A 25,376-nucleotide genomic window follows, 5' to 3' on the forward strand; every position below is an offset into this window, starting at 1 on the left:
TTTTTATGGATCTGCTCATGGTTGTTCCTGAAAAAAGCTTACTTCTCAGACTACCGATATACTGACTAGAACGAGACTGACTAGTCTGGCTTGGCAGATCATGCACTCTGCTGACCGCCCACTCTTACTGTACTTGCCTGGACTAGGTGTTTGTGCATAAGAAGAAGCACTGCGTAGGGCCTTTCTATGCTAAGAAACCAGAAATACATTAGACACTTTCCTCACTTATTTCACATTTGTGATATGGAAATTGAAACAATTACTTTCTTTTGTATCATATTATGTCAGAAAGTTTAACTTGTATATATATTCTTCCTTCACTAACCTGGCTTTTATCTCAATTACTAGGCTTTTCCCATAGAATGTACTGAAAACAGAATCATGATTTACAGTGCCGTATACTATAACCTCACAACAGTGAGATGTTATCATGAAGCTAAGAATAGTATACAGAGAAAGACAGAAATAGGATTTAGTTTGTAATAAAGAGACACTTCAAGTTATTCAGAAAAGGAAAACCCAATTGATTCTCTTGGAATAATTTTAAAAATATAAAATGAGATCTCTATGCCCTGTAAGACTATTTCAAATGGACTATTTCATAAAGGCTATCTTTTCACCCTGGAGTAAAGAAGGCACACATACAAAACTTTGAAAGCAATAAATCCTGGTAAAAGGAATCAGAGAAAACCAAATACACAGTTAAGAGATGACCATGCAGCCCATACTGCATTTGATGACAGTCCTAGGACTCAGGAAGCTAAGGTGGTCTGCTCTACACAAAGTGCCAGGCCAACCAGGAAAAATAGCAAAATCACCAAGGAAGAAAGAAAGAAACAAAACCAAAACCAAGATAAAAATCAAAGAAAATATTTTTCCTGCAATACTGGGGCTAAAATCCAGACCTTTGAGCCTGCAAAGTGACCACCCTACCACTGAGCTACATTCCCAGTTCTAAACCAGCAGAAAATATTTCCTATACACATAACAATATAGCTGATAGTGTTTTTGGTAGCACAATCAGAGATCAAAACTTTCAGTATGTGGATCTTAAACACTGCACTAGAGCACTGCTGTGGCACTGGAAGCAATGCAAACAGCCCCCTCCATAGAAGCTTTCTGATGTTTTACTACATCACTAAAAAGGACGTGGTCAATAACTAAGTAAGGCCTACAAAGATCCATCCCCAAGATATTCTTAGCTGGGTGTATATACATCAAATGCTCAGGAAAAGGGCTAGAAGAATAAATACATTATTCACTAGCCCTTGTAAAGAAAAAAACCACAGAAGACAAAGAGAATTTTACCTTTACCCTGTATTTCTGCTATTATTCTTTGCATTTTCTTGCTACACTTTACTAAATTGTATTCCAAAAGCAATCAACCCAAAGCTATAAGTCCAATGGAGTGTTATGGATAGGACAAGTTTCCTAGTTCTCAGTCTCAGGGACAGGGGCTGAACCTAAAGAACTCTCCCAGGTTGACTTTAGCAATACATACCTGCAATCCCAACACCTGATGGACTGAGACAGGAGGATCAATGAATGAGGAGCAAAAGTCAAGATCACCTCAGAAACAGAAAATTCTAAGCCAGCCTGGGCTATGTAGCAAAATCCTACTGTCCTGGTTAGTTTTATGCCAACTTGACACAATCTAGTCACCTGAAAGGAGCGAACCTCAATTGAGAAAAATGCCTCCAAAGATACAGCTGCAAGACATTTTCTTAATTAGTTATTGATAGGAAGCCAAAGCTCATTTTTGGTGGTTCTACTCCTGGACCGGTGGTCCTGGGTTCTATAAGAAAGCAGGCTGAGGCTACAGAGATGGCTCAGAGGTTAAGAACATTGGCTGCTCTTCCAAAGGTCCTGAGTTCAATTCACAGCAACTACATGGTAGCTCATAACCACCTAGAATGAAATCTGGTGCTCTTTTCTGGCATGCAGGCAGAACACTGTGTATGTAGTAAATAAATCCTAAAAAAAAAAAAAAAAAAAAAAAGGGCAGAGCAGGCCATAGGGAGTAAGCCAGTAAGCAGCACTCCTCTATGGACTCATCATCAGTCCCTCTTTCTAAGTTCCTGCCATGAGTCCTAACTCTGCTTAGTTCCTATTCTGGCTTCCTTCAATTATCAACAGCAATGTGGACGTGTAAGCCAAATAAACTTTCTTCCCCAACTGGCTTTTGGTCATAGTGTTTCATCACAGCAAGAAACCCTAAGACACCTGTCTCCTTCCAGAAAATAGCTTCCTGAGCAGAGGGCTAAAATCTTTACCATCAACATTACTCACAGACTGGGAGGTGGACACAACTGTAGTATTAACAGGGACCTGTCGCACAGTGGGAGCTCCAGTCCCGATGCTGATGGGCGTGCTTGTTGCCCCAGAAGCCACAGCTACAGTCTTAGACACAGTTGCATTGATACCGGGCAAAGACACTGTTGAAGAATGGACAGTTCCAGACCCACCAGCAACAGAGGCTCCTTGTTTTGCATGTGCTGCAACAGTAATGGTCTGGCCTGCTTTAGGAGGCATCACACCCAGCCCCTGCACAATGCGAATTGTGGCAGCAGGTTTTCCTTCTGAAGAGGCCACTGTGTTCTTTCCCTTCTGATCTGCCACACTCACACCAAGAGCTGGCATCAAGCGAAAGGCTGAATTCGAGGTTTCTGTTGGCTTGAGATCAGGAGTTACTTTGACCACGGTAGTACCTGCTGGAGCGGATGAAGGAACACTGACTGAAGGGGCCTTGGCAGGGCTGTCAGCTGCATGGACAGGGTTGGATGTGACATGTAAGGTAGCAGAGATGCCTTTTCCTGCAGTGCCACTTCCTGTCCCAAAGAGGTCCTGAGTCAATTTGACTGTGGTAACCTGAGACTTGGCCAATGTGGCCATCATGTCCGGAGTGATTCTCAAAACCGTCTGGCCCTTGGCATCAGTGGTGATGGAGGACGGTGGCAGGCGCAGTACATCCTTACCCTGGATACGGAAGTTTGTGGCTGTGAGTGGAATGCTGTTTCCTGTTTGGGGTTTCACACCAAGCTGCCCAGTGATTGACACCTGGATGGGGAACAACAGTAACAGTGAAGAGATTCACAGTGCTTAGCTGGTCATGTGGCAGGATTGGGCAAACCTCTACTCATGAGCATGCATTTCAGGTATCTTTCTTTAACTTTTTATTTTGAAAAACAAAGGTAAAGAAGAATGTAACAAACCATATACCCTTTACCCAGCTTCAAATGTAGTTACTTTGTCAATCTTATCTATCCTTTCCTGGCTTTAGGAAGGAATGCAAAAGACTGAGGTAGAATTTTGGCAGATGTACCACCAGCAGTATGTGTAATATATGAGGTATAATATAGCAGACATGTCCTCACAATGTGTATTAAATCCAGGCATCACCCCTGAGCTACACCTACCAGACCCACCACACACACATATGCAGGTAAGTACGTAACTTTGCAAAAGATTTTTTTAAAGCTAAAACATTAGTCACAATGCCATTACTATGCTGCAAGTACTACCAGGACGTGTGTACCCCCCCCCCCATCCTCCAGTATCCTAACTCCATCTATTTATAGCAAGCCCACTTGTTTTGAGTAACAGTGTGCTCCACTGAATCCAAGAAGGTGCTCTAAAATCAGACTCCCAGATTCATCACAACCAGCTTCACAGTGCCCAATATGTAATAGCTTACTTAACCCTTTCAGTCTACTCAGTGCCTTCCTCTTGGCATTGAGTTAGATCACTGCTACAGAAAACAAAAACAAACCATACTGGTCATCCAAAAAACCCATCAAATCTTACTTCATGACTCATTCCCATGCACACAACACTCCAGTCCAAATTCTATGCTTTCTTCAAAAGCAAAATTTCTTTTTAAATTACTTGTATTTACTTATTTCCTCACCTGACATTTCCTTTAACAATCCTGATCCTGGTCCCAGTCATATGTACTCAATAGCTGCACACTGTGATGAGTCTCATCAATACCTTTTACCATACCCCACACAGGTGCTGTAAAACCTGCAGGAATATACTAATCTGTACGTCCCACATTCTCCACACTCCACCTGTTTTTATGTCCACGCTCCATCTTTACCCTCTTCTCAGTAAATCATTCCACTATACCTAACCTATTCCACCCAGGGTCCACAGGAACACCATTCAGAATCAAGTCCACATACCTGCTTGATGATATTCTGTCCTGTGACATTCTGAATGACGGCTGTCGTGGAGGCACTTGGAGCAGAGTTCCCAGGAGAATTCATGGCTGGCTTGCTTACTGGGCTGACTGCAGTTGGGAGATTCGTCACAGTAAGCCCTGTCTGCGCAGGTCCAGGCCGCTGCACAGAGGCTGCTGTCGTTTGCCCCTTGACTGGAACTGTTGCCATAACTGCCTAGTTCAGGATATGAAGTCAAGAGACCAATTAGACACCAAAATGGGACCAGCAAAGAAAGAAGGGGCCCTGTATGAATGGACACTGCATTTCCTATCTTTAAATAAAATTCACAATGTTTTGCATTTAACATCTTATTTCATATTTTATTTTTAACATCTTCATTTTCTTATGCTGAACACAAATGTGATTCTTCCACTTTACATATAGGAAAGGAAAATGAGACATAAACTATGCATCTTTTCTAAGAGTCACACAAGTAATCAGTGGCATGGCTAAGGTACAACAGAAATTTAGAAGCACCACCTCTGAAATTTCATTATACTTCTACACAGAGAGTCTTGGAATGAGAATGAAGGTCTTGCTTCCAACACATAAAACAGAGTACCTAAATGTTCCCAGATGTTCCCAGCTTTGAACATCTTCTTTGAAACTTTGAACATTAAATGAGTCATTTCAATGAGCTTCATCATCAATACCAACAATATATGACTTCAAGGTCCTCCTCAAGCTCTGCTTATTTAACTCACTAACCCACCTCTGGGTCTACACAGCCCCTGTACTCCCAGTGACACGCAGCATCTATTTACCTGGGGTACTACTTTGGTTTGTGTAGCAGTGACTGGCACACGAATCTGTGGTCCTGCTGGCATCTGTGGTAGTGTCTGTGCTGGACCGACTGACTGCTGGGAAACAGCAGGAAGGCTGGGCTGGGCTACCACCCGAACCTGGGGCAGTCCAGCTGAGCTGGAGTGGCTCACAACACGAGCAGTGGCCTGAGAACTGGGTGGAGTCTGGATGGAAGCTGGGGAAAGCATCGTTCCTAGCTGTGGCATTGTTGGTGAGGACACCAGAAGAACACTATGAAAAAAATCAAGGGGGGAAAAAAACCAAAAAACAAAACAAAACAAAACAAAAAACTTAGCACATGAATACAAAATGACTTTGCAGGGAAAGAAGAGGAGAAGAAACAAGGTGCTTACCCTGAACTAGATTTTGCGGGCTCAGAGACAGTGGTAGAGCCACTTCTGTTCACTGCTGACACAGGTGGAGGAGAAATGGGGGTGGGCAATGCTGGCGTGGTGGGGGTTACTGGTGTAACTGGGGTAGGCGGCATGCTGGAGTCACTGAGGCTCATCTGGCTTTGCTCAGATGGGCCACTAAGGCCCTTCACAGAGCTCTCCTTATTACTGGACTTCTAGAAAAGAAGAAGAAATCTACCTCAGGCATCATGAAGAAAGGCTCCAGATGCACTGGGTCAGGCAAAAAAGCTGAGTTTCTATGCTGAGCTGCCTCAGCAGAATCTCTAAAGGAAATGATGTCATCGGATAACTTACCACCTTGGATGGCGGCTTGGGTTTTTGCTGAAGAGCTTTTCTGGCTTTAGCTGCTGCTGCTTGAGCTTGGTGAATCCGCTCTACACACAAGGATGTTATAAAGTTTAGGAAAATTGCCTTTAACATGCTAAATGAGAAAGTCTTTGTTAAAAACCAAGACCTTTCAAGCAGAAGTTGTAATACCACTTATTTCTCAGAACGGAAAGTCAAGGCCAGCCTGCTACACTACCTCAAAGCACATAAAAAAAGTTAGACTTGATTTACACAACTATAAGCCCAGAACAAGAATAACCAAGTTCAAAGCCATCTTGGCCCACATAGCCAATTCCATGTCAACCTGCCTACACGGCAAGATCCTGACTCAAAAACAAAGAAAGACAACCCAAGGCTTTGTTGGTGGACTGGATTCTCCTTCCATCTTATCCTAACTGAATGCCAACAAACAGTAACAGATGTAGAACAGAAAGGAAGATGGCTCCATGTGGTCAGCACACTGAAGCCCTCACATACCAAACTCTTCCTCACTCCGGTCACGATGCAAGTAGATCCACAACTTTCGTCCAATGTCATATTTCACACAGGGGTCTTTTTCATAATGTAGTCGATCCAGGGCACCACTCACCACTGTGTTCACCTAAGAACAGAGCAAACAAGGTGTGTGACAAGTACAGCCAAGATAATATAGGTTGCCTAGACTCATGAGGAAAAACAGCAGATGCCAAAATCACAGAGAGTGACAAATTAGATCTCAACCTAGCTCTGTCCTTCCAATGGTTAACAAATCACTTTGAAAAGAATGGTGCACAGCTTAGGGACCAACTGATCTTCACTGTAATGGTACTGCTAACTAATTAACTGCAGAAACCTTTCTTTATTACAGAAAAAGGAGGGCTGGAAGGATGGCTGAGCCATCCTTGTTTGGAAGAGCAACTATTCTTCCACAGGACCAAAGTTTGGTTCCAGAATCCACATCAGATGGCTCAACAACCTCCAGCTCCAAGGGATCCAATTCCCTCTTCTGGCTTCTATGGGCACCTATACTCATGTGGCATGCATTAATATAGACACACACACATAAATTAATTTTTAAAAAATAAATCTTAAAAAATGGGGAAAAAAAAAAAAAAGAATTACCATGAGGATACTGGGAACCAAATCTGAGTCTTTTGGAAGAGCAGTGTTCTTAACCATTGAGTCATCTCTACCCATTTGGTCATAGTATTTTGTTTGTTTGGTTGGTTGGTTAGTTTTTCTCAAGACAGGGTTTCTCTGTGTAGCCTAGGCTGTCCTGTACTTGCTTTGTAGACCAAGCTGGTCTCCAACTCAAAGATCCACCTGCCTCTGCCTCCCTACGTGCTAGGATCATGGGCATGTACCACCGCACCCGGCTAGTGCATGGGTTTTATTTTATTATTCTTATTGTGTGTATGATGTAGTACAGGTATATATCTGTTATGGTGCATATGATAAACTTCTCAGGACTGTTTCACACCATCACCATCTACCTTATTTTTGAAGCAGTCTCTCTTGCTGTTTCTGCCTCACTGTGTATTCCAGAGTAACTAGATGATTCTCCCATGGCTGCCTCCACCCTTATCTCAGAAGTCTTGAGACTTGTCATCTCATCCAGCTTCAATGCAGACTTTAAGTATTAAACTTAGGTCGCCAGCTTTGCATAGCAAGTGCAATTACACAATGAACAATCTCACTGGTTGATGGTTTTGATTTTGAGGCAGGAGTCTTACTATGTTTTCCAGGTTTCAATTCAAAATCCTCCTATTTCAGCCTCCCAAGGTAGCTGGTTTTATAGGTATATGCTATATGTGTAGCTAACTTTTATTAATTTGATTTGGTTTTTGTTTTTTTTTAGAGACAAAGTTTCTCTGTGTAGCTTTGCTATCCTGAACTTATTCTCTAGACCTGGCTGGCCTCAAAACTCAATCCTGCCTTTGTCTCCCAGGTGCTGGGATTAAAGATATACACCACCACACAAGACTTAACTAATTTTTTTTCAAGGTTTATATTAGGGGAAACACACCACTCATGGTAAAGCACAAAATGAGCTGATGTGTACAACACCCTGGGTTCAACCATCACTATCTCAAGAGGGGAAAAAGTAACTTAGAGTTCCTAATAGTTTTTCTCAAATACATTCTGAAATGAAGCCAAGAAAAGCTATTTCTCTAGCTTACCTGAGTACTGGTGACATCAGGAGCAAGAAACTGAGAGTCCTTGAGCAGCTCACAGATCTCTGCCCGAGTGCCTTCTCCATTAGGCAGCCGAGCTGCAGCATCCCGAACTGACACCAGAAAATGCAAAATTCAGGAGTCAACAAAGCTTCCAATGAATTACAACATCTCCTGACCCGTTCTGATGGGGCTGAACTCTTCAGGATCATGGTTCCAGAGCCTCACCTGACTGGTCAGGGGCACACTGCTCTACACTGGCCATAAACACTGCACCACTGCGCCTACCTATAGGCAAATAAGGGTCCATGGATACCTTAGAATTGAGTGGAGCAGTTCTCATGCCCAAACAGTATAGCTGTACTAGCACTACACTCCCTTCCCCCAAGACTCAGGGAATGTCACAGAAGAGGGGCAGGAATATTTCAGACAGAGAGGTTAGGGGGGACTGACAGGAAACAGCACCCTTTGCAAGTGAGAGGGAGTTGTACTCATGAACTCTCAAAAGTTGTGTCACTACACAAGACCTGCACAAGATCTATCTAGTTACTATTCCAGTATGGGTAGGAGGAATTCAGAAGGTTCCATTTTTAGTTGCAAAGCTACAGGCAGTCATGGCAGCCAGTGGAGATAAAGTCAGTTTTCTCTGGGGGTGGGGTAGGTTACCCATGCTGTGGTGGACAGTCCTAAACCAACAACACACCCATAGGTACTCATGTGACATTAATTGGACTTACTAGGATATACATACATACATACATATAATACACATTTTTAGTGAAAACAAAGCTGGGAGGGCGGCTGGGAGGCAGGGACCAGGAAGATGCTGGAGGAGGGAGTAAGGGGTGGATCAGACCAAAATAAAATACATTCATGTATAAAGGGAAAAGCAATTTAGCACTTTTTTCAAATTGTCAACAAATGTTATAAATCTCATACTGCTATTACCGCGCTATAACAACAGGAATCAAATACTTTTTACATGTTACAAGTGTAACATATAAAATCACTTACACTCAACCCTTTTAAAAGTTACAGGAATTCAAATACCTGCTACTGGGTCCTATTGTTCAATATTATAACAAAAATATAGTTCTGCATTTAAATTCGTTTTAACAACTTAATAATTACTGAAACGTAACTGGCTTCTTCTGTAACTCTAAGTATTTTAAGAATTTAAATGCAGATAAGCGGTGGTGGTACGCACGTTTAATCCCAGCACTCAGGAGGTAGATGCAGGCAGATCTTTGAGTTTGAGGCCACCCTGTTCTACAGAACGATTTTCAGGTAAGGCAGGGCTACACTGAGAAAACCTCTTTGGGTGGAGAAGGATTCAAATTCATAATTCTAATTCTAGGAAGAAGTCCATAGTTCTGACTAGACTTCCAAAGAGACTCATGATATAAAGAATCCCTTGGTTTTTTTTTTATTTTATTTTTTGAGACAATGCCACTATGTGGCTCCAAACTCACTGTGTAGCCTAGGCAGCCCTCAAAGTCACAATAGTCCTTTAGTCTCAGCATCCTAAGTGCTAGGGTTATAGGCATGCATCACCACTCTCAGGAGAAAAAAAAAAAAACTCTTTAAGGAAGCAAACTCCTATAGTTGGCATCAGTCTACCAGGATAGAATCTAACCAGTCATCTTTTAGATTTGAACTTGTAAGACTGATCTTCAATCCTATCAATGGATGGAGTTTGAAAGTGGTTTGGGTTTGGCACAGAATGCATAGATTTAATCTGAGGAAAGCTTTGGGGTAAAACTAAGAAATTCCTAGTAATAAATACATGCCACATACCAAGAGACAGAATGGTGACATAAGCAGGCCGGTCCGAGCGCAGCAGTGAATGCTCACGAGCCTTGTTGAGGGAGGTCTCCTTGTCAAACACGCCCTTCACTGGCCCCACCACAGACTCAAAGCCATGCATGCGAAAGGTGAATGCCTTATGGGGTTGGCTATACCTGTAACGCTCCTACCAAGAAAAAAGGCAGAAAACTGTCATTTCAGAATTAGAGGGGGTCTCACTAGCATTCTCTTAAAATAGGTGGCTCAAATGAGATGTTAATACAAGGAAGAAATAAGAAACCCTACAAAGAACGATGACCCAACTACAGTGGGGAAGACAGTCCTCACAGCTGGTCACCCAGGAAATGGCAAGCAAGTAAAATATATTTTGCTGCCTGAAAGAAAAGACAGGCAAAAATAGTTTACTTTCCTTTTCACCAAACTATTTCTACTAACAAGCAGCCCCAACCAGTGAACTATCTGGGCTGAAGACTGAATATTCAAGAAGCTGAGATCAAGGAAAGCCAGGTTCAGTGCTTCTGTGTATAAAGCTTCTAAAGAGATCTTACCTGCTCTTGAAAAACCCGTTTTTCCTCTCCTGTGCTAGGCCGCACCACATAGTCAGTTCTTCTGGAACATAAAGAATCCTGTATCATCTCTGATAGCAACAAGAAGTCACACACAGACCATTCACCCTTCCTTAGCACCTAGAACCATTACCTTGGCAAAATGGTAAAATATTCTTCATAAGTACTCAACTCTTCCTCAGTCTACTCTCCAGCTACTAATATTTCCCACATCACTCCATTCTTAGGATCTTTAAGTTTGGAATAAATAAAAAGAGAATGGCATCTGTACCTACTGTTTTCAGTACTGTTGAAAAGTTAGCTCAATTTAGTAACAAATGTCATTCTTGGTGAACACAGTACTTCAAATATGTTTGATGACAGGAGTGGTTTATCTGCCTTCCAAAGAACCCAAAACTTGAGATCTAAACCCCTACTATGATAGAGAGAGGGAGGGAGAAAGAGAGAGGCTAGGCCTCTGGATTGTAGCCTGTACAGGTAGGATCAGAAACATGAGATGACTCAGCATGAAGAACACAGTACTAGAAGTCAAGGGGTTTGAACTCTAGCCAGGCTCCTGACACCAACTTTTAGCAGTCATTGAACTTCATGGATTTCTTTACAAGTAAAATGAAGAACTTGAGTTAGATTAACCATTCTGAAGCAGAAACCAGGAAGGGTACATAGGAAAAATGCCCACCTACAAGGCAGATCATCTGTCTTTGGAGACTACTGCGGTCAAATTATTCTTACTTAGAAGAAATGTGCCCTCCTGAAGTATGTTAATGCCTATGAGTCAGTGGGATTCCATGGTCTCAGGTCCATTACAGCTCTAACACACTAAGCATATCAGCTCATTGACAGCATAATGTTAAGTCATGGCTTCATGGGAAACCACCCACCTCAAGAACAATATACTCACACTCGAGGGACAGGTGTCATGGCATCTGAGCTGTCTTCATTTTCCTGCTGAAGAAAGGGGGAAAACCGTTACCACATAAATGGGTGAGAAAATTTCCCCTAACTTAAATGCTCTAAAAACCCAAGTAATGAAAAAGTAAGAGGCATACCTTACAGAAAGACTGGTCTTTGGTTTCTAGCCACAGGTGGAAGAGGGCAGCTAATTCCTTTTCATTATCTTGAGACTGACCTATAGGAGTGGGGGCACACACAAGAAGGAAGAATTTCAAGTATTATTCAGAACCCTGCCTTCTCCTGACCAGTTCTATCAATGCTGGTAAGAGAACATGTCGGAACCTGTCACTGGTCCTTCCCATATATTCATGCCACTCTCCTCACTGCCTGGCCTAAATCTCAGGATGTCACTTTCAGATCTTTCCTTTAGTGTTTACAGGGTAGCCACTATGCACCTGGCACTTAGATGAAGCTGGGACCATGAAATAAATTCACTCTCTGACCTCAGAGAGGCCACACCAAGTTAGTAATGAGTTCATAAAAAACCAAAACCAATTCTAGGACATGTAATGTATGTCATAATGGATGCTACAAAAGTTTACATCAGGGAAGGATCCTGTTCTTGTAGGTGAGAGAATTAATTCCTAACACTGGCACAGCAATAAGAAGACCTGAGGCAAGAAGTAGCTTAGCTCAGACTCCTACCTATGAGTTATCTGGCTCATGATGGTACATAGGTTTCTTGCACAGACTAGAATCACCTTGGGATCAGTACCACAGGTGGGCTATGTCAGAATGCAGCTCTACTTCCCAAAGAAGCATCTTCGCCAGGATGCTTACATCGTTCTCACTAGTCAACTCCCAAAAGCACTAACACCACCATACCCAGAATCTCTACACCCTCTCTTCCCTGTAACACCCTTCCTGGCCTCTCACTGTGTCAAAAGCCACAAAAGCTATTCATAATCAGTCAATCAATCAATAATCTCATCTTTCTTCCCTGCACTGCAAGTTCTGTCTGCTCCAAAGTGACTCCTCCTAAGTTATATGCTATGCTAGCTGTACTCTAGGGTCAGAAGCTAGACGTTAGTTTCTCCTCCGCCCCATGGCTAGTTTTTAGATATTTATTTCCAGTTCTGCTAAATTAAAAAAAAAAAAAAAAAAAAAAAAGGTAAATTAAAACAAAAAGCCTGTTCCAAAATAAAGTACCTAGAAATAAACACATACATATATGGTTAGTGAATTTATTTTTGGCAAGGTCACCCACACTATGTGATAATGTAGGGTAAGTGTCTGAAAAAAAAAAAACAATGCTAGGGATCACTTGCATGATAGCTGCATCAGTTCACATTCCCACCAGCTTTGTACATAGTGTGTGTAAGGGTTCTCTTCACATCCAGGCCAGTACTTTCTGTTTTTGTTTGTTTTTGAGACAGAGTCTTTCCAGCCTAACTGGCCTGGAGCTCCCCATGGATACCAGGTTGGCTTTAAACCCACCAAAATCTGCATCCCACTTCTCCCTCCCAAAGGAGGGGGGGGGGAATTCACATTTACATGAATTAAATTCTTAACCCATAACATAACACAAACCCTAAAATGGAGTAAAGATTTGATTGCAAGGCTACAATTTCAAGAAAATCACTGAGCCATCTCTCCAAACTAACATTAGGAAAGACTCCACATTCTTGATCTTGTCAATCTTCCTTACATGATACCAAAAGCAAAGGCAACCATGATGAAACAAAACAAAAACAACAAAAACCAAGTGGGACTGAATTAACTAAAAAACTATGCAAAAAAAAAAGTTTAAACTATGCATAGTAGAGAAAACAGCAGAAAAAAAAAGGCAACCTACAGAATGGGAGACAATTTTTACAAGTTACATCTGAGCTAAGAAGTTAATAACCTAGCTGAGTGTGGTGGTACACACATTTAATCCTAGCACCTGTGACACAGTGGCAGGCAGATCTCTGAGTTCAAGGCCAGCCTGGTCTACAGAGCCAGTTCCAGGACAGCCAGGGCTACAAAGAAAAACTCTGTCTCAAAAAAAAAAAAAAAAAAAAACAGAAAATAAAAAATTATAAGGAACTCCTACACATCAATCATAAAATTATAGTAACCTTACTTACAAAAACAGATCAAGATCCTGAGGAGGTATTTTGCCAAAAGACAGCTCACAACAGCCCACAGGCACAGTACAAGGATTCAGTGTCATTAATCACAAAGAAAATCAAAACCACTCTAAGGTATTATTCATGGTGGTTACTATTTAAAAAGTCCAAAAGCTAGACAATGGTGGCACACACCTTTAATCCCAGCACTCAGGGAGGCAGAGGCAGGTAGATCTCTATGAGTTCAAGGCCAACCTGGTCTACAGAGTAAGTTCCAAGACAGCCAAGGCTACACAGAGAAATCCTTCCTTGAAAAACCAAATAAATAAGTAAGTCAGTCACTCAGTCAGTCCAAAGACTAAAGAAAAAGTATTGGTGAGGCCAGCATGGTAGTGGACCTGAACTCCCAACACTTGGGAGAGGCAAGAGGCAGATCTCTGTGTATTTAAGACCAGCCTGGCATGTCTCAAAAAGAAAAGAAAAAAAAATTGTTTAAAGAACCCTTATACACAGCTTGTGCACAGCTGGTGGGAGTGTGAACTGGTATAGCCATCAGGCAAGAGTATGGAGGCCCCTCAAAAAACTTTTTTTTAGAAAACTGCCCTATGATCTAGCAATCTCGCTTCTTACCAAAAGTAAACTGAAATCAAGACCTCACAAAGTTGAATCACCTTTGTAATTCCAGTACTTAGGAGGTGGAGGCAGGAGGATCAATTTAAGGCCATCCTGGCCACAAAGTAAGTTAAAAGGTCAGCCCTGTTCTCAAAACAAAAGCAGTAGGACCTCAGTGATCTGTACTCAGGTCTTTGCAGCACCCTCAACAAAAGCAATCATTAACTATCCAATCTCCACTCTTCTAATCAGATAACCAATGACTGCCAGAGAAACAAGTGAAGGGCAGGAAAGGATGCCATATTAAAGACAAGACTGTTGGAAGGACCCTGCTATCTAAAGCTGCAGTCTTCCCAGTCCAGACAGCCATTCTGATCTGGGTGGTAAGGTGCAGGACTCTGCTCTCTAGCAGGGACTCCTACTCTCTGCCTGACTTTATCTGGAGATCATCTTTAGACATAGATGACCCTAACCACATTTGATATATGGCCTTTGACACAGTTCCCTGATAGTCTTCCCTCCCTGCACGCTCCATCCACTCCCCAAGGGGTATACAGCGTTTGTTCTCTGGAATTAAAGTTGAACTTGCTCCCTGAAGTGGTTCCGGAATGTTTGATTTCCTCATGCTCATGGTCTCTGGAGCTCTGTGCCTCCCCTTCCGCTCTTCCTGCCTTCATGGGCTAGTGGCCAACAGTCCCCCAAGAAGAAGAACTACACAAGATGAACATCCACCACAGGCCATGATGGCCATCTGGCCCTCAACTGGTCACAAAGTTTCACACCCCCGTCTCTCCATTCTCACTTGCAGTAGACATGAGCCCACTGCTATGGAGCCACTATCTTTTCCTCCTACTCTTAGACAAGAAATGTGGCACCTTCTCAGAAATGCAATGCCAACCCTCCTCTCTATGATATTCTTCCCATCACTCATTTTTCTCATTTAAATAAAACGAAACAAAACAAAAACCTCTTGGAGGCTTAGATTACTTACCAAGCAATTTCCACTGCTGGGTTTTCTCTTTGAATTCAACAAATGGAGAGAAACTTGAAGGAACTGCTGCAAGAAATGGATCACATGAACAAGAAATACATTAAGACACACATGTAAGAGCATTAAACTCTAAACTAAGCTCGGGGAGAGCTTCTGAGTTTGTTTTTGGTTGGTTGGTTTTTATTTTGGTGTATCAGGAAAGGAGAGATATCCAGGATGTATCTGATGAACAAATGAGCAGCTATAGTTTACTGCTAAGAATTCTTTAGACAAAGAGGGAAAACATGATAAAAATCTCACAACAAAAGACCTCACCTCGGCTTTCTCCAGCAAGATACTGAAGAGCAGGCAACACCAACTCAGCCCAATTGGGGGCAGCAGAGAACCAGCTGTTGAGGGAGCTGGCTGGAGAAGACTGCCAGTCCAAAACCCGATCCTCCAGCTGGAGGGGAAAGATGGAACCCTATTAGTTTTCTCTTTATGCCAGCAATTCCAGTATGTCAGAGCAGGAGGCCATGTATACCCAGTTTGCCAAAGTAAATTAGCTGTAAAGCTGTAGGAGTACTCCAAATGAGTTCTATTTCCCACTAGTGCTCAGTAATTTTGTCAAGGTGACGCAAGAGAAGCCATCCTTACTTGAGAGACTGCCTCCATCTGATTCTGTGGGCAACTCTGTGAGGCATTTTCTTAATTAATAATTGACATGGGAGGTCCCAGCCCACCATGGATAGCGCCACCGCTGGGTAGGTGGGCCTGGGTTAATGACAGCAAGCAGAGTAAGCCATGGGAAACAGCTAGTAAGCAGCACTCCTACACATTCCTACCTTGCTTCCCTTAATGATGGAAACCCTCCCCAAGTTACTTTATCCATGATCTTTATCACAGCAACAGAAAGTAAGCAGAACAAAAAGCTAGACACCACTAGAGACCACTAAAGCTAGAGTTGCATGACAATTACAAACCGTTAACATCTCTATAGAGCTCTTACCATAGGAAGGCTAGCCTGACTCTCCAGCAGCAAGATCTCTAACAGAAGAGAGAAAAAACTGGAAGATATTTCATTGATTCCGAGGCAAGGCTTGATGTCCTCCAGAGGCCTAACAAGGAAGGAAAAGAATACGAGCAATTGATGCCTGAACCCCACACAGTAGGGGAGAGACAATTCCACCAAGCTGTCTTCTGACTTCCTAACATACAACATATACACCTGCGCGCGCACACTCACACACGCACGCGCGCGCACACATACACACTACAAAGTGTATTCTTTTTTCTTTTTAATGTAAAAAAACACTCAAAATCAACAAGAACACATGCCAGACTGACTCTGGTAAGCACATGAGCTCAGGGCCTAAAAGAACACGGTACATTTTCCCAGCAAGATCTCAGGTTCAGCACACAGTCAGCTCACACAAGTCTCAAAACCAGGCTCAGCCTGTGCTTAACTCCCTCCCTTCTGGTGCAGCTGCTGTATCTGTGCCTCACTCACTCTTCCTTGATGGACGATATTGCCGGGGGGGAGGGGGCCTGTGAGAGGGCTGGGACCCCTTCAGTCCTGCTTAGGGGCTCAGCTAGATCCTCTGCCTCAGATTTAATCAATTTTATCTTCTTCTTCTTCTTCTCCTCTTTTTCCTTCACCTTTTTTTTAAGAACAGCCAAATCATATAAGGCTAGAAAGAGAGAAAAACAAACACACATATAAGTCACAAAACTGCATTATGAAGTGAGAGGTCTTACGTGTATATCCTTTCCCAAAGCCTGTATAAGACTCAGTAATAAGACACTTTGGACACACAAACTCAGTGTGTGACTTATAATTTAACATCTAATAACGTGCTGATCTGGCTCGATTTCATTTTATTCCAGTGTCCATGATTGTATGGTACGTGTGTATATCACATACATGTTCATGTATAGTTGTCTGCACATGGAGGCCAGAAGTTGATATGGACTATCATTCTCAATCACTCTCCACTTTGTTTACTGAAGTACGATCTCTCTAGTCTAGCTGGTTGACTTGCCCAAGAGATCTCATCATCCCAGTCTCCAGAGCCCTGGGTATGTAAGGCTGTTAACACCCAGCTTTTAAATGGCTGCTGGGCATACAAACTCAGATCCTCCCCCTTGCACAGCAAGCACTGTATCTACTGAGCCCTCTCCCCAGGCCTTGCTGTGCTAATTTTAAACTCAGAGTGCAATTATGAAACAAAGTGGTCAGCACAAAGAAAGCTATGGTTCCATTTATTTTTTTTTCCATGTCATACAAGTTAACATCTAAGTCAGATGATGGTATATAAGAAGGGACCCAGTCATCTCCTTTTACCTGCTAGAGAGCCCTTCCTGCCGGCATTTACTCGAGTCATGATGTCACTGAGGGTCAGGTCCCCTGTCAAAAGGTCTGGATGATCCTAGGTATGACAGCAGAGATGTGGTTATAGAGGTCTAGAAAAGAACCCAAAATTGATAGCGACTATGCCAATTTACCTAACAGATACAGTACATCAGGGATACCCAAGGGTATCATGTTGAATTGGAATATATAAAAATACCAATTACTGCTCTTCACAGTGGTGCACAGAAAAACCTGGGACCCCTTTACAGTTTATAAAGCCCTTCTGAATTCTTATTTCACATTCTCATAAAAGTCTTAATATTATAGTTTACAAGTCTGAAAACAGGATTCTGAGGACTTAAAAGGTCTGCTTGCTATCACAGTAAAGAAGACAAAACTCAACTTTCCATCCCTTTTCTTCCTCCTTCACTCCTCTGTCTCAGATGGCTATCCTCTCCACTGCATTTCCTTACCACGATGTGCCTTCACAGCGAGGTAATAACTGAGGCAACACAAAAGGAAAGAGCACGAAGTTTAATTCTTGGCTCTGTCACATACTGGCTGCAGGACCAAGAATAAACTCAGCCTCTGGGAATGAGATGGATTATGATTTTCACACACTAGTGTAGCCACAAAGACTAAACGAAGCACTCACTGTTAACCACGCCTTGTAAACCCAAAGCGCTTGATTGGCCTCTCATACCTCTGATGCTAAGTATCCTCTTTTGTTGCTCCTGTCTTTGACATGGTAACAAAAAAAGCACAATTCAGGCAGTGACTAACAGCCTTAGACAGCCAAACCAGAGGCATCAAACTGAAAATTACACATGGCCATTCCCACCGCAATCTTACTGGTTGATGTTTCCGCTTCTCATGATGCTTCTTTAACATTATCTTCAGGTCTCTGTCCCCCAATTCTATTTTATCTGAAAGTAAATGAACCAAACCACATAGACCAGGTCATTCACTATGACGGTGCTCTAATTTAAATCTGCCTAGTCACTCATTTGACATTCAAAAGCGAGCTACTTCTGGTTCTGTGTACTGTAAACAGCACAAGTCATCACGTAGTCCCAGGATCAGCAGTCCCCCATTTTTTATACACGGACCAAAAAATGACTTCAATTAGGTAGACTCATAGCACACTCAAGTTCTTCTTGTCTTTACAATCTAAGAAGTTACTATGGGTTTGGTTACACATTCTATTACTAGTTCAAGCAACACTATGCTTTCTTTAACCAAAAATAGCAACTGATCAGTTTCTGAGGACAATTTCAAAGCAAAGGAAAGCAGGGAGGCCTATCTCTAGATGGTAATAGTACTGTATGGTACCACACTTCTCCAAATCTCCCATTTCTAAGTAGCACTGCTGTTTGCTGAGAGGCAAGAATCTAGAACCCACCTGCCTAAGGAACTCTCATTTTCTATACCGTGATGTCTTGGAACTGCAGTATCATCAGCTCAGTTCTCACCTGCAGTTTTCATATCCGTAGTGGAAAGCGTGGGCACCACCCTCAGGGGCACCGCAGGACTAGGAGAACGTGCTGGAGAGCTTGGAAGCCATGAGCTGAGATCTTCAAAAGAAAATTTTTCTTGTAAATCCAACGTGGCTGTGGACTCCAATAGGGGAGATTGGGTAAGTGGCCATTTGGGTTCAACAGGGCTAAGCCAACAACATGGAGGCCAGGGTTCCACATTCCTTTCTGACCCTTCCCCAGATGAGCTGGAGCACACTTAGGTCATTTAAACGGCTCTTCCAGGAGAGAGACTTCAACAGAGTGATGGGGTCGCATTGCAGCAGGCCAACAGTCACTACTACTCTCCTGTAAGGGGGAAAAGCAGTTCTCTCAAGTGGCACAATGGGATCAGAGGCCTACTGTGAAAAGACCCTGTCCTGCAGGGATCTGTCCAAGATGTTCTCAACTAATCTAAGTGCCACATGAGCACAAGAGTAAAAAGGGCATGTAGTCACTCCTAAACACAGTGTCTCAACAACTCAACTACCAAGACCTAGTGAGCCCCTCTCCACCCCACAAACAAGATAACGCAGAGGGCCCCTTGACTCGGAAATACATGGCTACCACTGGCTCCAATACCCTGGACTCCCAGAAATACCCATGGACACTCACCCTCTTCATCAGAGGACAAGGCAGTGTCACCACACTCCTCCTTTACTTCCCGCAAGACCTTCAAGTAACGCTGCTGGGTTCGCCACTCCCGTTCCTCAGGGCTTCGGGATGGTGAATGGCGCTTGTGACGAAAGGGAAGAGTGGGGCCACTCCTACGAGCCATCTCCAACAGATCCTATCAAGAGACCAGATGGAGCCAAGTCATCATCAAGTCTTACTCACTAGACAGTCTGCGAGCCCATGTTTTAATCTGTTCAGTTAAAAAAAAGTTCCCCCACTCTGAATGACAAAAAGATATACAGATATACGATTATGTGTAAATGAACTGTCTAAATTAAATAAAGTTTGATCATTCATGGTATTAAAAGAAAATCTGAAATTTTGTGAGTACAAATACCACATCACAAGTGAAAAGCACAGCACTGCATCTTGTGTCACAGACTAAAGCCCAAACACACTAAAAATAGTTACAGAATCACCTTCAGGCTACATGAGTTGCATGTTAAACCTAATTTTATTTACAGCTATGTTTTATTCCCCCCCCCAAATTCAAGTATTCCAAAAATATGAAATTCAAAACACTTCTAGTTATAAGCATGTCAAGTAAGAAACACTTTACCAGGATTACATGGTAAAAAATACCCCACTTTAGTGTTGACCTGTTTCACTCAGAATTAATAATCACACTAAACTTCCAGGTATTTCTATACTGAGTCTCAAAGAACAACTTGAAGACCTCATAACAGGGCCAGTGTGATGGCTCAGAAGGTAAAAGCACTTGCCACCAAGGCTAACAATCTAATAGGATCACTGCGACCTATTCACATGAGAGGACGAGAAAAGAGACTCCACTAAGTTGTCCTCTAAGTGCCACGCTTGCTCATGCACACTTACACATAAGTACACTTCCACACAAAGTAAGTAAACAAGAATGTAATAAAGAACTCCTAATAACTTTTGCCACAGGGAATTATCAAACTGGAAAGGACCCCAAAGCCACCAAATTCTATGTTCTCTCTCTATATATATATGAGAGAGTCAGAGGCCTGATTGTACTTGCACATCAATTCCAAAGCATCCTAACCTCAAAACCTAGGAGGAGTCTGAAACCCTTTGCTTTTCTTTGTAAATACTGGCTCTAGGAAGTACTTTGTACTTCATGTTTGAACACCTCTGAAATCTAAAAACCTGCTCATAAGAGGAAAAGACAAAGCCCAACTTTTGTTAGTCTTTCTTTTGGTTTTTGCATCAGAACCACTACATGATACCATGATGCCTGCCAGGTCACCACCCACACTGCATACCTAGTTCCAAGCATTACTTACACTCCTGGAAGCAAGAATCTGTTTTAGCAGCCGATGGAAATACTGCTGTTGGGAGTTGAGATACCGCTTGTACTGTGATTTGAAGCAGAGCTGACGATACTTGACCACCTCAGGGTTAAAGTGTCCATCTTAAAAACAAAGAGGCACAACTATATATACATCAGCTTACATATATGTAATGAACATACAAAGATGTGGTTGAAGCACAGATAGAAAAAGTGACTATTTAGGAGAATCAAGAAAGAGAAAGCCAAAAGTATAAAAATGGCAAACAACAACAACAAAAAAACCGCTCAATGAAGGCTGAAAACCATAGTAACCACAGTAACATAATTATCTTCAGCAAAACTAGAACTGGAATAGATCACCAGTCAGAGAAACACTCAGAAATTGCTGTCGCTGCCTCTGTACTCTGCATACTCACCACACAATCACACTCTATGGTGATGCACAGCAGCACTGACCACTTATGTAAGGACCTTACAGAACTCTCTAAAGCCTGCCAGGGTCCTTACTCTGCTCTGCGGAAGAAAAGAGAGTGCATTCCCAGAGACAGGGGTCATAGTCAAACAGATTGCTACCAACCAAAGGAGAATTTGTCTTTAACCTAATAACCTATGAAAAGAAGAAAAGTGGCTGTGTATGGTGGTGTACCTGACATCCCAGCTATTTGGAAGGTGAGGCAGGAGGATTACAGGACAGGTTAGGGCCTTTCTAGATAACTAGGTGAGAACTGTCTCTAACAAAAATGAAGGGGCTTGAGCTGTAGCTCAATAGTAATCATTTGCAATCTAAGAGTGACCTCAAATTGACTTGTAATGCCTGAAGTAACAGATGATTCAGAAAGAGATGACCAATAGAACGGAAAAAAAAAAAAAAAACACTAGGTAAAATGAAGGCTTCCAAGAAACAAGTCTTGATCCCAAAGCACCACGAAAAGGTGACTTAATTAAAAAGATAAAAAGATGCTCTTACATTCAGGATGTGTAGCAAGGTGTGTGATACATGCCTTTATTCCCAGCACTCAGAAGACAGAGGTATGTGGATACTGTGATTTGGAGGCCAGCATGGTCTCCATACAGAGTTCCAGGGCAGCCAGGATTACATAATAAGAGGGACCTTGTCTCAAAAAAAAAAAAAAAAAAAAAAAGAAAAGAAAAAAAGTAGCAGATGCCACTTAACCAAATGACCACAGGTGACCACCATTATTTATGATGGAAAACTCACAGCCTGTGCCTCTTGAGATGGTATAATGGGAAGGAAGGAAATTTCCCAAGTAATATTCTAACCAAAAGTACTTGACACAAACCTAATATGGAAGCAATGAGACAACAAATTTCCAGAAAGTAGAACAGTGTACAACAAAAATGTGCTCTACAAAAAAAATATTCTTCAAACATGCCAGTGTCCAGACAACCAAAACTGATCCTCCATACACAGATCTAAATAGACATGAAATCAAAACACACTGCTCTAAGTAGGTTACAAACTTAAATGGCAACTTACAACAACCTTTCAGGAGTGGCTACGAAGACAAAACCAAGGAGTACTCTGTATTACTTATTCAATGTAAACTGTCTTGAAGACAATTAACAGGGCTGGATTCTGTGGCGGATGTCCTTTGTGAAAAAATTTACATGCTAAGACTGGAGTGATATATAGCTTGTGTGTGGAGTTCCAAGCAAGTAAAGCAAGAAGACTATCATAAATTCAAGGCCAGCCCAGGCTACACAGTGAGACCCTATTTTTAAAAGAGAGAGGTATCATGCTTTTCTGCAGAAAAAAAGCAAACAACTAGCTGGTTCTTTTTTTTTTTTTTGAAAACTTAAAAACTAGTCATAAAGATCTTTTGGATGCTGGCAATGTTTTACTTCTTGTGACAGTTACATAGCTGAGTTCTATTATGTACTTTCTATCATAAGTCAATACAATCTTATTTTTTAAAAGTAGCACAGGCAGCAAATAAATACACAAAATCACTCTCCTCAGACAATACCCACATGAATACATGAAAATGCAGACTAAAATAAAAAGTATATATACGTAAGTAAATGTGTACTCAATCCTATCAAAAACAAAATCCTGAGCTACAGACCTCGGAAGAGCTTCTGGGCAATGTGCAGAGGGTTTCCGAAGCGAAAGTTCTCCCCATTGAACAGGGCAAGGATGAGCTCATCCTGTTGCTCCACACTGTCTGTAGGAAACTGAGGCAGAAACTGCTGGAGATGCTCACGCTGAGAGTCACTTAGTACTTCCTGCCATGTGGAGAGGCTGACGACATCGAAGAATATCTCAGGCTGGGAAAATTTGGAAAAAAAAAGGTAAGCATCAGATAAATAACATTTAAGTTTTTGTGTGTCTGTGCAGCCTACTTCACAGAACATAAAATGTACTATTTTATCACTATTAGGTACAAAGTTTAAGAGTTTTAAATATATTTACATTTCTTATGTAGCCAACACTATGATCCTGAAGGGTTTTGTTTTTTGTTTGTTTTGGTTTTTTGAGACAGGGTTTCCCTGTGTAGCCTTGGCTGTCTTGGACTCACCTTGTAGACCAGGCTGGCTGCAAACTCAAGAGATCCGCCTGCCTCTGCTTCAACCGAGTGCTGGGATCACAGGTGTGTGCCACACCACCTGGCTTGATCCTGAAGTTTTTTAAACAGACTAAAATTCTAACGATTTTGACTCAATTCTCAAAAATAAGAGATTAACTGGCTATGGCAGTACCCACTATGATCCCAGCACTTAGAAAACAAAGGCAAGAGGATTGTAAGTTCAAGTCAACCTGGATTGCACAGCAAGACTCTACCTCAAAACAAAATAAGAGCTTACTAAAGACAGCACACAAATTACAACAGAGCAGTATATGAAAATCCAGAGGAAAATTATCTCAGAGAAAAAGCATTTGGAAGCCATCTCTGCCCCCAAAGGTATGATGGCAGCCATGAAAATTAAATTTAAACTAACCAGCAAGAAAAATTAATTTGGGAGGGGTGTCTTCTTAAGAAGAGATGACTAAAAAATGAAAGGAAGAAAAATGGATTCCATTTTTTAAAAAATTAATACATACTTTATTTTATTTTATGTAACCCAGGCTGCCTGGAAGTTGCTATGTAGACCAGACTGACTTTGAACTCCCAGAGAGCAACCTGCCTCTGCCTCCTAAGTGCTAGGATTAAAAGGCTTGCACCAAGTCCAGCATGAACTTCATTTTTAATTCACTAGCTACATATTAGATGTATATGTACTGAATAGTAAGCTTAACACACAATTACAAAGTAACCTAAGAACTGTTAAAAAGTGTACAGAAAAGCTGACCCTAGATAATGTTAAGATAGTTAAAGGGATCAGAAAGGGGGAAAACATGCTGGAACAATTAGAGGAAACCATACAAGAAGAGAATTAACAGCAAAGAAGCAAATACCAATGGGGAGAATTGAAGAAGTTGTAAAACAGAGAACATGTATTGGGGCTTAAATGTCATTAATTCTCTATTACCCAAGGTGGTAGCTACATAGTTTTGGGGAGGAGAAACCTATTGTTTTATGGTGATGTTGTTTTTAAATTGTCTTGAACTAGTAAGCTCAAGTGATCTTCCGGCCTCGGCCTCTGTGTAGATAAGCACACTGGTGAATGCCATAAAAATCCAGACATGCATGTTTTATCATTGTGTAAAATAGATATACATATATAAATATGCCATTACATAGGTATTTATTTTACTCTTATCTGTGGGTTTTTTTTTTTTTTTAATTAACAACTTCAGACAGTGTTATCAAAGAGAAGCACGGTGTGACAGTAGACAGAAGGACATGTAAGGCTGTTAGTTAATTATGACTTTACCCCAACAACATAATAGAGCCATGGAAATTTAAAAAGGAAACTACATGATAATTCAACCATGAAACACCCTTTCATGAATGTATCCCAATCACATTGGACTCAACATCTAATATTGAGTCTAAAAACTTGTTTTGCATTCAATTTTAGTTTTAGTATCTGTGAGAGGCTTTTTAAAAAGCGGTCTTTTTATTCCAAGGCTACAAGTATCTAGCCATGTCTGACATGAACTAGGTACGTAATAAAGTAAGCATCTGATGATCGAATAGTTGTCATAAAGAAGTTTCCTTCAAAGAATACACCAAGAAGATACAAATGAGGTTTGGAGATGAAGCTCAGTTTGCAAAATGCTTGCATCTTGGCTGGAGATGTAGCTTAGTTGACAGAATGTTTATCTTCCATGCACAAAGCCATGAGTTCAATTCCCAGTACCACACAAACAAGACATGGTGGTATATATCTGTAATCCCAGTGCTTGGGAAGTAGAGGAAAAAGGATCAAGTTCAAGGCTATTTTCAGCTTCATGCTACATTCAAAGCCAACCCAGGCTAGGAGACCCAGTAAGGAAACCTATGAGACCCTGTGGAAGATGGGGTGATGGGGGAAGAGAGGGAAAATGAGCACATACAAGCACTCTCTAACAGATGGTAGCCTCCTTCCTAATGATAACTTGACATCTGGCCTGTGAATATAGTCAAAGGCATGCTGATGTTCTCTCCTAAGACACATACTACTCCTACCTAGAAGGTTACTTTATAGACACACACAAGCCTGCATTTGTTTAATGATTCCTAACAGAGAAACCATTTCAAAGGAAGTATAATTCTGCTCTTAAAATATTCAACAGA

At 41.7% G+C, this 25,376-nt stretch overlaps 1 protein-coding gene across 8 annotated transcripts in view; it reads right to left on the minus strand.

Annotated features, from left to right (window-relative positions):
* Positions 1 to 25,376, minus strand: part of Nfrkb (nuclear factor related to kappaB binding protein) — a 33,207-nt gene that overhangs the window by 4,454 nt on the left and 3,377 nt on the right. The window contains exons 3-23 of one of the 8 annotated variants that reach the window (XM_055601227.1): positions 22,782 to 22,983; positions 20,687 to 20,814; positions 19,362 to 19,536; positions 18,705 to 18,806; positions 18,085 to 18,158; positions 17,224 to 17,308; positions 16,390 to 16,570; positions 15,889 to 15,997; positions 15,216 to 15,342; positions 14,901 to 14,966; positions 11,342 to 11,421; positions 11,194 to 11,237; positions 10,275 to 10,332; positions 9,718 to 9,892; positions 7,927 to 8,033; positions 6,245 to 6,368; positions 5,735 to 5,814; positions 5,381 to 5,595; positions 4,988 to 5,258; positions 4,185 to 4,397; positions 2,290 to 3,057 (exon numbers count right to left, since the gene is read on the minus strand). In XM_055601227.1, coding sequence (XP_055457202.1) covers positions 2,290 to 3,057; positions 4,185 to 4,397; positions 4,988 to 5,258; positions 5,381 to 5,595; positions 5,735 to 5,814; positions 6,245 to 6,368; positions 7,927 to 8,033; positions 9,718 to 9,892; positions 10,275 to 10,332; positions 11,194 to 11,237; positions 11,342 to 11,421; positions 14,901 to 14,966; positions 15,216 to 15,342; positions 15,889 to 15,997; positions 16,390 to 16,570; positions 17,224 to 17,308; positions 18,085 to 18,158; positions 18,705 to 18,806; positions 19,362 to 19,536; positions 20,687 to 20,814; positions 22,782 to 22,983 — 3,384 coding nt within the window. Of the gene's footprint in view, positions 1 to 2,289; positions 3,058 to 4,184; positions 4,398 to 4,987; positions 5,259 to 5,380; positions 5,596 to 5,734; positions 5,815 to 6,244; positions 6,369 to 7,926; positions 8,034 to 9,717; positions 9,893 to 10,274; positions 10,336 to 11,193; positions 11,241 to 11,341; positions 11,422 to 14,900; positions 14,967 to 15,215; positions 15,343 to 15,888; positions 15,998 to 16,389; positions 16,571 to 17,223; positions 17,309 to 18,084; positions 18,159 to 18,704; positions 18,843 to 19,361; positions 19,537 to 20,686; positions 20,815 to 22,781; positions 22,984 to 25,376 lie in introns of all 8 variants that reach the window. The other 7 variants (XM_055601226.1, XM_055601225.1, XM_055601221.1 and 4 more) reach the window with 7 other exon arrangements.

This window comes from Psammomys obesus, unplaced genomic scaffold, assembly GCF_907164565.1.
Source record: "Psammomys obesus unplaced genomic scaffold, mPsaObe1.curated_primary_1811, whole genome shotgun sequence".
Classification (NCBI taxonomy): Eukaryota; Metazoa; Chordata; class Mammalia; order Rodentia; family Muridae; genus Psammomys; species Psammomys obesus.